The 13,431-nt window shown below is 44.5% G+C and overlaps 1 protein-coding gene across 1 annotated transcript in view; it reads right to left on the reverse strand.

Annotated features, from left to right (window-relative positions):
- Window positions 1-13,431, reverse strand: part of LOC121287569 (cyclic AMP-responsive element-binding protein 3-like protein 3) — a 61,867-nt gene that overhangs the window by 32,701 nt on the left and 15,735 nt on the right. The window contains exon 3 of the mRNA XM_041205500.1: window positions 15-161. Coding sequence (XP_041061434.1) covers window positions 15-161 — 147 coding nt within the window. The remainder of the gene's footprint in view (window positions 1-14; window positions 162-13,431) is intronic.

Consider the following 13,431-nt stretch of genomic DNA (forward strand, 5'->3'; position numbering starts at 1 on the left):
TTGATGCTTCTTACACTCGGCTGTGCAATCCCCCAGCTCTCTACACTCCCCCTGTCATCTGCGTGGAAGCCCTCATGGCGAAGAATCCCATCCTGTTGGTCAAACAGGAGATCCAGGAGCTCCACACTGTCCAGGTCATGAGGCAGGCCATCTGCTGGTATCTACAGAAGGAAAAAAATATGCAATCTTTAACCTCAAATCCAAGGGAACAAAACCAAAAATCAGCCCAGTGGTGTGGTTTGCGGAGATAGGAAATAAAAGATATTGGTAAAGCGTTCTTGCATTCCAAGGTTAAGGCTCATGGGATTCGGATAGCACATTAGAATGGATAGAGGATTGGTTAACTGATAGAAAACAGAAAGTAGGGATAAGCGGGTAATTTTCAAGTTGACAGGTAATTACTAGTGGATTGCTGCAAGGATCAGTGCTTGGGCCTCAGTTTATTACAATTTATATCAATGTGTTAGATAAGAGGACCCAGCATAATGCTGAATATACTTAACCAGCTGGGGAAGTAAGCTGTGAGGAGGACTCAAAGAGGCTGAAAAGTGGACCCATTAAGTGATTGGGCAAGAAATTGGCTGATGGAGAAGTGTGAAATTATTCACTTCGATAGCAAGGATGGAAAAACAGAATATTTGTTGAAAGGTGAAGGACTAATAAATGTTGGTTTTCAGAGGAATTGGGGATTTTTTTTACACAAATCACAGAAAGTTAACATGTAAGTATCTAGGAAGGAAAATGATATCTTAATCTTCATTACAAGAGTATTGGAGCATAAGAGTAGGAAGTCTTGTTGCAATCATATAGGGCCTTTGGTGAGACCATACCTGGAGCACTATGCACTGTTCTGTCTGTTTAATTAAGGAAGGATATACTTGCCTTGTAAGATGCAGTGTAGGTTCACTAGATTGATTCCTAACATAAGAGTTTGTCCTGTGAGTACACTAGGCCTATATTTCCTGGTTTAGGAAAATGAGAGGTGATTTCATTGAAATATATAAAATTCTTAGAGGGCTTACAGGGTAGATGCTGAGAGAATATTTCCTTGTGCTGAAGAATTGTTGGATCCAGTATCCTTAGGTTTGTTGGGCTGAAGGATCTGGGTTGCATGCTTTTACTGGGGTGACAGAGTTGGTACAGAGACAGAGAACATCAGGAGATCATTGTTAGAATAAACACAGGCTGTTTATTTACAAACTAAACTCAGCAGCTACACTTGTGTGCTCGTAACATAAAACTCTGTCTTCACTCATAAACTCAAGGCTCTGCACAGAGATAGCCCGCGCTACTCTGCTATTGGGTATTAAAATCATGTGACCTTACATTGCTATACATGTCTTAAAGATATATTACATATCAGATTACTACAAGAATATAGACCTAGGGTCAGGATAAAGGGTCAGCAATTTAGTATCAAGATTAGGTGAAATTTCTTCACTCAGAGAACTGTGAATCTTTAGAGTTACCTATTTTAGAGGGCTCTGGATGCTATGTTGATGAGTGTATTTAAGGGTGAGATTGATAGAGTCTTGAGCACTAAGAGAGTCAACAAGTATAGGAACAAGATGGGAAAGTGGTGTTGATGTAGCAGTTCAGCATGAGCAGGCTTGAGGGGCCATTTGGCCTACTCTTGTTCTTATTTCTTATGCTCTTGTGTTCTGGCAGGTTGAGGAATTCTCCCTTATGTGATTTTGGGCAAGGCTGAGGCCCTAACAGATCAACTGTTCATCACAACCATAAAGAGAGATTCTGAGATTACATCTTACAAATCCAAAATAATTAATCATTTACATTTACACAGCAATAACCTGCCCACTAATGTTCAGTTTGCATTCTGCCAGGATCACTCAGCTCCTGACCTCATTGCAACCTTTGTCCAAACATAGACAAAAGATCTGAATTCAAGAGATGGTAAGACTGATTGTCCTTGACATCAAGAAAGCATTTGACCAAGTGTGGCATCAAGAGTCCTGACAAAACAAAGTCAATGGGAAACAGGGTGAAATCGCTCCACTGGTCAAAGTCTTATCTAGTGGATGTCTGGAGGTCAATCATCTCAGTTCCAGGACATCAATGCAGGAGTTCCTCAGGGTTGTGCCCTAGGCCCAACTATCTTCAGCTGCTTCATCAATGACCTTCCTTCCAACATAAGGTCAAAAGTGGGGATGTTCGCTGATGATTGCATGATGTTCAGCACCATTTGTGACTCCTCAGATACTGAAGCAGACTATGTCCAAATGCAGCAAGACCTGGACAACATTCAGGTTTGGGCTGATAAGTGGCAAGTAACAGTCATGCCACACAAGTGCCAGGCAATGACCATCTCCAACAAGAGAGAGTCTAACCATCTCCCCTTGACATTCAACAGCATTACCATTTGCTGAATCACCCACTATCAATATCCTGGGGGTTACCATTGACCAGAAACTGAACTGGACTAACCAGATAAATGCTGTGGCTACAAGGGCAGGTCAGAGGCTGGGAATTATGCAGCAAATAACTCACTTCATGATTCCCTCAATCCTGTCTACCATCTACAAGGCACAAGTCAGGAGCGTGACGGAACCATCTCCGTTGCCTGGATGAATGCAGCTCCAACAACACTCAAGAAGCTCGACACCATCCAGGAGAAAACAGCCGGCTTGATTGGCACCCCATCCACCACCTTAAATATTCACTCCCTGCACCACTGATGGCAGCAGTGTATACTATTTACAAGACACACTGCAACACTCACTGATGCACTCACCAGAGGTTCTTCGACAGCACCTTCCAAACCCACGATCTCTACTAGAAGAACAAGGGCAGCAGCTGTATGGAAACGTCACCACCTGCAGGTTCCCGTCCAAGCCACACACCATGCTACCTTGGAACTATATCGCCATTCCTTCGCTGTCGCTGGGTAAAAATCCTGGAACTCCCTCCCTAACAGCATTGTAGGTGTATCTAAACCACATGAACTGCAGCGGTTCAAGAAGGCAGCTCACCACCACCTTCTCAGAGGCAATTAGCGATGGGCAATAAATGCTGGCCCAGCCAGTGATGCCCACATTCTGTTGACGAACAAATAAAAAAAATATTTGATGTCGGTCTCTGATTTTAGTTCATTCTATCTGACTACTACAGAACTTGCATTTATATAGCACCTTTCACATAGTAAAATATCCCAAGGTGCTTCACAGGAGTGATTATCAAACAAAATTTGACATTGAACCACATAGGAGGTATTAGGACAGGTGGCCAAAAGCTTGATTAGAGAGTTAGGTTTTAAGGAGCAACTCAAAGAAGAAGAGAGAGAGAGGTAGAAAGGCAAAGAAATTTAGATTCCCAGCAGCCCTTGAGAAGGGGAGCTGATCATGAAAGTGAGGTCTCATTTCTGGTCAATCAGGGAAGTTGCAGGTTAACTGGGATTTATGGGGCTGGAACTCTGCTTGATTGGTCTAGGGAAGTCAGAGGGTCATTTCCCGGAGTTTGTTTCCAAAATGTGCTTGTCTTCTTTGCCCTCCCAGGTAATTGAAGGGCAGGTTGATAATGTATGAGGCCTCACAATGCCTCAATGGTGTGAGTTTGAAGAACAAGGTGGCCTTTTCATATATTCATGTGAGAACCACCCTCACCGACTAGGCTTACACATTACATATGCCCATTTGGTTGATGAATAGGGCCAGTGGCCAAACGTTATTAAAGTTTACCTTAACATGTAGGGAGAGGAAAAGAATGAGCATAGGGGGTTTAAAATAGACTGCACACTACCATTTGGAAGTGAAGTAAGTGCTTGTGTCACAGATGAACAAAACATTCTAGAATTTTTAAAAATTCATTCATGGGATGTGGGCGACACTGGCTAGACCAGCATTTATTGCCCATCACTATTTTCCCTTGTTCAGAGGGCATTTAAGAATCAACCACATTGCTGTGGGTCTGGAGTCAGACCAGGTAAGGACAGCAGATTTCCTTACCTAAAGGACATTAGTGAACCAGATGGGTTTTTCCAACAATCAGCAATGGTTTCATTGTCATCAGAGTTTTAATTCCATATTTCTGCTGTGGTAGGATTCGAACTCAGGTGTTCAGACCTTTACCCTGGGTCTCTGGAATACTAGCCCAGTGACAATACCATCACCTCCCCCATAGATATGGCTCCATGATAGCACTCTCATCTCTGAGTCAAGAATCATGTGGTCAAGTCCAACTCCAGGAATTTGAGTGCAAACTCTATGTTGACACTCCAGTGCAGTACTGAGGGAGTGCTACACTGTCAGATATTGTCTTTCAGATAAGATGTTAAACTGAGATCCCATCTGCCCCCTCTGATGCACATATAAGATTCATGACACTATTTTGAAGAAGAGAGGGAGAGATCTTCCCAAGATCATGGCTAACATTTATCCCTTATCCAATACCATTGAAATATATTGTCTGGTCATATACACCTTGCAGTGCACAAACTGGTTACTGTGCACCCTACATTAAAACCGTGACTACAGTACATCAAAGGTATTTCATTGACTGTAAAGCACTCTAGGGCATCTTGAGGTCATGAAAGGTGCTGTAAAAATACATTTTTTTCTGGAAAATTAATTAGTTTGCCTGGATGCTGTTTTGTGCTTAGCTTTTCTAGATTAGCTGGCTCTGAATCAGTATTCAGATTTCCAATGTCCTCAGGATGTAACTTATCCCATTAAAACATCCTAGGCATGAGTGAAAATCCAAAATGGTAGAGCTCCAAGTAAAAGAAAAGTGAATAACTAAAACCAACATTATCACCCAGAGTAGGGAGATAAGTATTTCAAACTTTCTATATATATAGGGATCTCTGTCCGGGAGACCATTGAAATCATGGATATCACAGTAATGATGACAGCTGCTATTTCTACTTCCTCCACTTACTGTATTCATATAAAAAAACTATATTTCATGAATGCCTATTATTCTTGTTAGCTCCAGAGGTGGTGCTCTAACCACTCTCAGCCTATTGCAACAAACACAACCACAAGTACACCCACCCCACCGCACCCCCCCCAACTCCACCCCCACATAGTGAGATTTAAATCCAGATTACCTACAGCTACTGCTTAGTAACAGAATAATACTGTATCCACCAATTACTGTGAGCAATGCCATGGGAGATCTTCTAGCATCTTACTCAAATACACAAATGTAAAGTATTTTCATTTTCCTTTAGTAATATACATTCCCTTCCCTTTAAAATATATTTTAGCTTCTTAGTTCCTCTATTTGTACCTCCCATCAGTTTCCTCTTTCACCTTTTGGGTGAGTACCTCACCTCCACCAAACAGCTGAGGCAAGATCAGAAACTCAGCCCACTGAATAGCACACCAGCATTTACATATATAGAATTATCTTACACAGAATCTACAGTTCAGATACAGGCCACTCGATCCACCAAGCCCATGCTGGTGTTAATACTCCACATGCACCTCCTCTTACTTTAATTCCCTCTTCCTTCCCTGTGCCCCATAGTCCTTTATTCCCTTCTCCCGCAAGCCTCCTCCTAATGCATCAATGCTATCTGCTTCAACAACTCTACAGGGCTGCAAACTCAATATTCTCACCACTCTTGGACCTGGTATGTAAAGAATGGTTATGTGGATCATGTAACAGAGCTTAAGTGATGGTCGTCAATAAAGAAAGAACAGAGAGAGAACAGAGGAGACCAAACAAAGGTTAAAATTGGCCTACCTTGGGAACTGCTCATGGACTGAACATCATTGGATACAAGTTTGTCCAATTTATTTCAGCCAGAAATATTTTATTTGGGATTCATTGTGGAAATACTGGCATGTTCTGAAATACCCTCAAATATTCTGAGACTCCCAGAGACCCAGTACAGATTCCTGGGCACCATCTGTAACTACTGACATATTCTTGGGGATCTGCAAATAAGCATACACTCCCAAGATCCCCTTCAAATATTGATCCTTGTCTGGAGACTTTCTATAAATATTGACATGCTCCCGGGAACTCTCAGCTGCTCTTTGTCCGAATTTCTAGGATGACCGCACAGACTCACTATTCTCACCTCAAATCATATAAGGGCAGAGGTTGTGATGCAACTTCCTGGTTACTCTAAACTGTACTGACAGTGGGCCTAAAGAACTACTAAATGCCGACAAGGCCCATCAGGCCAACACAAATACTAGCAAAACCCATCAGACCCACCAATTACAAGCAAATCCCATCAGACCCTTCCAAACTCCAGAAAACCCAATCAGACCCTCCCAAAACACCAATATATCCCATCAGACCAACCCCAAACAACAGAAAATCCCATCAGACCCACCCCAACCACCAGCAAAACCGATCAGACTCACCCAAATACTTATAAGACCCATCAGGCCCATCCAAACACCAACAACTCTCAAGAAGCTTGACACCATTCAGGGCAAAGCAACCCACTTGATTGGCATCCCATCCACAAACATTCACTCCCTTCAGCACCAATGCACAGTAGCAGCAGTGTGTACCATCTACAAGGTGCACTGCAGGAACTCACAAAGGCTCCTTAAACAGTACCTTCCAAGCCCTCGATCACTGCCATTTAGAAGGACAAGGGCAGCAGATAGATGGGAACACCACCTGGAAGATCCCCTTCAAGACACTCACCATCCTGTCTTGGAAATATATCACCGTTCCTTCAGTGTCATTCGGTCAAGTTCCTGAAGCCCCCTCCCTAACAGCATTGTAGGTGTACCTACACCACATGAACTGCAGCGGTTCAAGAACGCAGCTCACCACTGCCTTCTCAAGGGCAAATAGGGATGGGCAATAAATGCTGCCCTAGCCAGTGACACCCGCATCCCTTGAATAAATAAAAATATATATTTTGGGTTGTTAGCAAACAGTTATGCCAAAGATACAGAGTGTTCTCTGGATAGTGTTTGGATTTGTATATGTAGAGTTGACCAAAGTCCATCTCTTCAAAAGATCTCACAAGTACTTGGTGACCATACATGCAAGTACCAACCATCACAAATCAGAGTCTTTTACTGTGTGCTCTGTACAAGCAACAAGAAATATTTTCAGGACTCCATTGATTAACATTAGTTAAGTAACTTTGATAAATAACATAATTAAATTAATCAAAAAGTGTAATTCAATCATAATATTGAGAGCTCAGCTGAACAAATACTTGATTCAGGGACAAAACCTTTTTGGCAGGGCTTTAACAAGTGGGGACAGTTTAGTTTTGGACACTTGTGTAAAGGGGGTAATAGTGAATTGGCAATGTGCTGCACATCTCCCACAATTTTTATTTCCACCGACTTCATTTTTCAGTGAGTCATCACCAGAACCCTCTTTGTTAGACTGTGAGGTTGAAATTACTAGGCTTTACAGGGAGGGATTCATATCTTTACAAACAAGTCACTTAATATATCACCTGGAAAATCTTTACATTCCGTACCCGAATGCTCACAAGTTACCTTAAGTCACATGGAATGATTACACTATTGTATGCAATACTTTCATCTGGAAATACTACTATGCACAGTTCATGTCAGAACCACGGTGATATTTTCTACAAATTCAATGACTTAAAGAAGTAACCACATTCATTCAAACCAATATTAGGATTCACAGGAATACAATACACATTACTGTTTATTTCAAAGACACAGCTGGAATCTACTGTTTGCAATCTACATGTTGATGGCCCTTCTGCATCTTAGCTGAAAGACCATTCATTGTCCATGGATTGGCTCTAACACACAACACTGACAGACTGTTGCACCCCAGTTGGTATTGTAGGTAAGTTTAATTCCATTGCTTAATCTTAGAATCACACAGCATAGGAGGCCATGCTGCCCTTGGTGCCTGTGCCAGTTCTTTGAAAGAGCTACCCAATTAGTCTCACTCCCTGCTTTTTCCCCATAGCTCTGAAAATTTTCTGTTCTGTGTTCCCAGTTTGAAATCTGCCTCCATACACATTGCATTCCAGATCATATCAGCTCACAGTGTTAAAATAAAATTCCCCTCAGCTCTCCCCTCTTTCATTTAGCAAGAATCTTATAAAGTTCTTGGCCCATGTCCATAAATGAACATTTCCAGCAGAGATTACTGAAGCCCAAACCTGACTAATTCATTGGGCAGAATTTTCCATTTTGGAGACTAAGTGCAGCGGTGGATGGGTTTTGTGGCAAGTCTCTCATAAGGCAGCGTGACGGGAATGCATGCCTAATTTCAAGCTCGGAAGCTATGCATCAGTGAGTAGCTCTTCGAATCACATGCAGAGTAGGAACTGATTCATCCACCTCACCATTATCTAATGGGGTCGCCATATTTAAAGGCCACCCAAACACATACGTCTCGCTCCAGTTTGGCTGTGTTCAGGAAAAGTTTTGAGATGGCTACGCCCAAAAAAATGCTGCACCATAGTTCAGTAATGTCTCATATGAGGCCCTCACCCATAGATTCTGCTAGTACCAGGATGTCCTCTACCCGAGGGATGGCTCCAGGGGGCCCACCAGCTTCACCTCACTGGCCTGGGAGGCAGTTGCTAGGGAGGTAAGCTTGTCAGGCATCCGAGAAAAGCCATCCAGTGTAGGAAGAGGATGAATGATCTTATCCGCTCCATCAAGGTATGTCAACCTTCAGCTCACTCCAATCTCATAATGGCATCAGGCACTCAAAGGGTTACACTGCCCATGGATCTCACACACTATTAGTGGAGGAAACAACAGCACTGATTGTCTCATGGACACTTTAACATCATCAGCATCTTATCTATCCTGCTGCACAAACTCCATCCTCAGCCTCACTGGGGAGGGCTCAGCACACACAGAAGGCATGCATGCTTCCCAACCTCTGCTCCATCTATTCTCATCACATTCCATCTCTTTGTCTTCATGCAGGCCATGCTTTCCCACAACAGGAGGGGGAGATCCCAGACGGGAGGAGGGGCAAATGACATCAGGAGCTCACTTGATTTGAGGAGGATGCCGCCAAGTTTGCAGGGGAGGCCAGAGATTGCTTCTGTGGGGAAGGCGAGATCAGCCTCTCCCAGCAAGCATGATGGATGACCCCTCCATGAGCTGATCACATCATGACATTCTCAGTGAGTGAAATGTAATGTTTTCAGTCTGCGCATAAACTAAATCCATCTTCTCTCTCTTACAGGCAGCAGTAGGTCCAATGTAAGCCCCAGTCCACATCAGAGGAGGATGATGAGGATCCATTTGAAGAATACCCATCACTGCATTTACCGGCATCCTCCACCAGCACAGTGACACACACCCTGGAGGGTCATAGTTCTAGATTAGGCTCGGGGTCACTTTTTGGCGAATGCCTCACTGAAACATCTCCACAGCAGTCGGAGGCAGTGACAGCCCAGGTCTTTGGCACTTGGAGGACTGCTGGAGATCACACACTGGCTGAATCTAAGTCAGATGATGAGCCTCTGCAAGCGGCTGTCTCAAACAGGCTGGAGATGCAATGACAGGCGGCAGAAAATCTGGTAGAGTTGCAAGAGGTAGTCAACAGACAAAAGTGTCCACATTCAGTCTGATGTCATGGCTCTGACAAGTCAGCACCTCGAGTTCTCCATGGGAAGGGTGGCAGCCACCGTGGGGACCTTGGTCCAGCAGCTCCTGCCGGATTTACGCTCAGGCCTGCACTCCATTGCTATAGGCATTGGTGGGATCCATCAGTGGCTAGGCAAGAGGGGCGTGGGGTACCCTGCTCTCCATCTAGGAGCTCCTTCTCCTCAGGGAGTCAGGCGGGGGCCCACCGGCATGCATAGAGAACGGCAGCTGGAAACTTCGGGGCTATCCAGCCAGGAGACTCTGAGAGTGTCCAGGCAATCCCAATCCCCTCTCCCTGTGACCCCCATCACCTCCAGCTGTACATGCTGAGGAGGGTGCACATGCCCTACAGCAGAAGGCCCAAAGCAGGCCGGGCCCTCCAGGTCTCGGCCCTCTAGAAGATGTCCGCCAAAGCCATCAAAGACAACAGGGCATAGCAGTCAGCTGGCTGTCTCCACCTCTGCTGTGGGTGTTGAGGATGCACCTAGACATAGTGGTAGGGTTAGAAAAATTAAGAAATTTTGACATCATTTCTGGGTCAGGAGTGTTCAATCACTATATATATAGCATGCACCTTTGTAAATACATTTTACTGCTCAAGAGGATGGTCTTGTCATTTGAAAGCATTGTGCATATGCACCTATGTGCCCTCTTAATGTGAGGGTGAGCCATGTTCCCACTCAGTGATTACCTCTCTTTGGGAGCCTCACATTCGTGCGATGTCTAGCTGACTCATGATAGTTACTTGACCCTTGTGTTATGTCAGGGAGATGTGTCAAACTCTTTACCGGAAGCGTTTGTAAAATGTATTAGTAACCCCTACTCCTTACTAGGTAACATGGAGTTAGGTGTGCTCAATAGACTTGGATGATTAACTGTACATGTTTCTCAAAATAAGAAGACTGCCTTCATTGGTAGTGCCAAAGCACAAGACCTGCAGCCATGCACACATCTCAATGACCGCTAAATGTTCCTCATTAAGGTGGAAATGATTGCATCAAGTCCTTTGACACAGGTTTTACACTGTCGTGCTGACTTTTACTTCCCAGAATGCATAGATGCAGGGTTCGCTGTTGAACTTTCCAAAGATTGGGATCTGGTGAATCATGTGGGTTGTAGGTACAAGTCCAAATGCTGAACTTGCTCTCAGTGTTACTGATTGTAAAGGACTTTGAGTGCACTGGCATGGCACTAAGGGACAGAAGGAATGTGGCCATGTCCCATTGCCTCACTCCTCCTGGAATCTTGTGGCTATCAGCGTAGCATGGGCACATCTTCCACATTGTGCTTCTTCGATGGCGTTCTCACATGGAAGCTGACCCTCATCTCCCTCTTCAGTTTCCTGCCATCTTGCTCTTCATCATCCAAGGAGCTTTCCTTCTCCATGTCTCCCTCTTGCAAGGGATCTCCTCTTTAAAGTGCCAGGTTGTGAAGGGACACCCTCTGTGGAGAGTACTGCAGAGACCCACCTGTGCAGTCCAAATATCGGAAGTGCGTCTTCAGGATGCAAATGTTTGATGATGGCTCATGTCGAGCTATGCGCCGTGTTGTATCTCTCCTTTGAAGCACTCGGTGGATGATGCACCAGTGTCATGAGCCATCACTTGAGCAGGTACCCCTATCCCCAAGCATGCAGTGATCCTATTGAAGAGAAGTGGAGGAGAGGAGGAGTTTGCATGGTTAAATACAGAGGAGAGCCCCCACCAGGAGAGCTTCAAGTATCCCTTGCCTTTATTATTTTTCCCCATCTACAGGTTGCAGATGCCTCCCCTAACCATAACCATTCCATCTGCAGCCCAGTACCAAGCCAGACAACCCCATCGCCACTGAATGTAAGATGGTGAACACACGCTGCACACCAAGATGTGCCTTATCCCAATTGAGCCCACAGGCCTTGCCCCTCCCTGGAGTGGGACGCCTGTGCCATGCATAGTCCTGTAGCGTAGCCCACAAAGCCCCAGGACCGCCATTAATCTCCCACCCTAACTATGAGGTACACAAAGCCTCAGGACTGTCTTTAATCTCTCACTCTGACCTCTTGGCCCAGACCAGGGACTATGATTGTCTTTCAATGAGCACTCACATTCCGTCATGTGTGATCGCAACAATCTCCCTCCCCCCCCACCCTCATGAGTCTCTGTGCAACCAATCCCTCCTGTGCCACATTAGCACAACCCCACCACCCCCCACCCCCCGCCCACCCTTGTATTCCGGGGTCTGCATGTGTCCCCTCTCATTCATATAGTCCGATTCCCATCCACCTCCTTCTGTGTTTTTGTTCTAGTCTTCCATATCAGAATCATGAAGTATCAATGTATATATTATTGGAAAATATTTTTCTTTTAAAAGAGGTTTAGTCTGTGGGTGTGTCATAATTGGATTAAAGCCAGTTAGTCTAGGTGCTTTGTTGTGTGCTAGTTTTGAGATGTAAGAGAGGTAGAATGCATTTGCATTTTTTGAATAGAACATTCAAGAATTGGGGTGAAATCTGGCACCTAGCTAGCTGGGACCAGGCAATAAGTTTATATTACTAATAACTTTGGTACTGTAAAAGTGTTTTATTGTTAGAAGAGGCTGGTGATACAATGTGCTAGGTATAAGGATAGCAGTTTTGTGTGTGCGGGGCAGGGGCAATGTAAGATCAAAGTAGGTGTAAGTCAATAACTGTCTCCACAGGAACCAAAGTGAAAGGAACCTCATTTTGAATTCATAAGGTGAAAATGCTTTGCCTCATGCTTGGTTAAGTCTATGAATTGCTGTTGCCTTAATGGAGATTAGTTTAGGAGTTTGTTAAAACTTATGATAGTAGTAATTTGTAGCCATGTGTATATAGTTAACTTGTGTAAATTAATAAACTGTTTCATTTAGCTTAATATAAAACCTCTTGAGAACTGGTGGTCTGATTCATGAATTTAGAGTTGCATCTCAAACATACCACCTAAAAATACAGGTTATGACAGTTACTTAAGGTTTCCCTTTGGGATTTTTAAATAACTCAGCTTTACCAATTTCTGGGTCATAACAGTCGGGCTCCAGCTTCCCCACCCTTGGTCTCCCCTCTGCTTGCCATTGTCCCCCCACTTCTGACCCCACCATACCACATTGACCCCCATTCCTCTGTCATCCTTCCCCCTTCCAATGTCACATTACCACATTGATCCCCATGTCTCCGTCATCCTTCTCTCCTTCCAATCCCACCATACCCCATTGACCTCAATGTCTCCTTCCCCCCTCCTCCCCACCCTGTCACAATGCTGGTCTCTGTTTGAGTGCAGCCTTTCCTGAGAGTTGCTGCACACACTGTCCTCCCAGAGTATGGAGGCACCTACCATAAGCAGACCAACCCTACATCTCTACCAGTGTGGCGTTACACTACCATTGCTGAGAAAATGGAGCAGCACTGTTGCAGGTGGGCTTTGGATGTTGGAAGTCACAAGTGAAGCGAGGGTGGACAGCTTCATGCCACTCATTTCCAAACGTGATTTAGACTGGTCTAATTTTCCACTGATGTGGAACAAGATTGGGAGGCTGAAGGTGATTTCAGCTTGTAGCATTTTTAATGAGCATTCATGACATGGCAAAGCATGCAAATGGCATTCCCGGCATAGGTCAGCAGGAAACCTGACTCACCATCAGCTCACCATGAAATTGGTGAGGGGAAAATTCCGAACTGATTTCCTGCCAGTGAAAATCTCATTTGTGGCCCCTCTGAATTTTCTGCTCCCGCCTGCCACAAAACCCGTCGATGGCAGGACTGGAAAATTCCATCCATTGTTTTTGTAGCCTTGTCCTGCCAGGGAGTAAACCTGGGCCCATGTGACTCAGCATCACACCAGGCACCCATTGAATCATCAAGGGCAATAAGGAGCAAAGTTTAAGAAAGTGA

The sequence above is a fragment of the Carcharodon carcharias genome, chromosome 14 (assembly GCF_017639515.1).
Source record: "Carcharodon carcharias isolate sCarCar2 chromosome 14, sCarCar2.pri, whole genome shotgun sequence".
Taxonomy (NCBI): Eukaryota; Metazoa; Chordata; class Chondrichthyes; order Lamniformes; family Lamnidae; genus Carcharodon; species Carcharodon carcharias.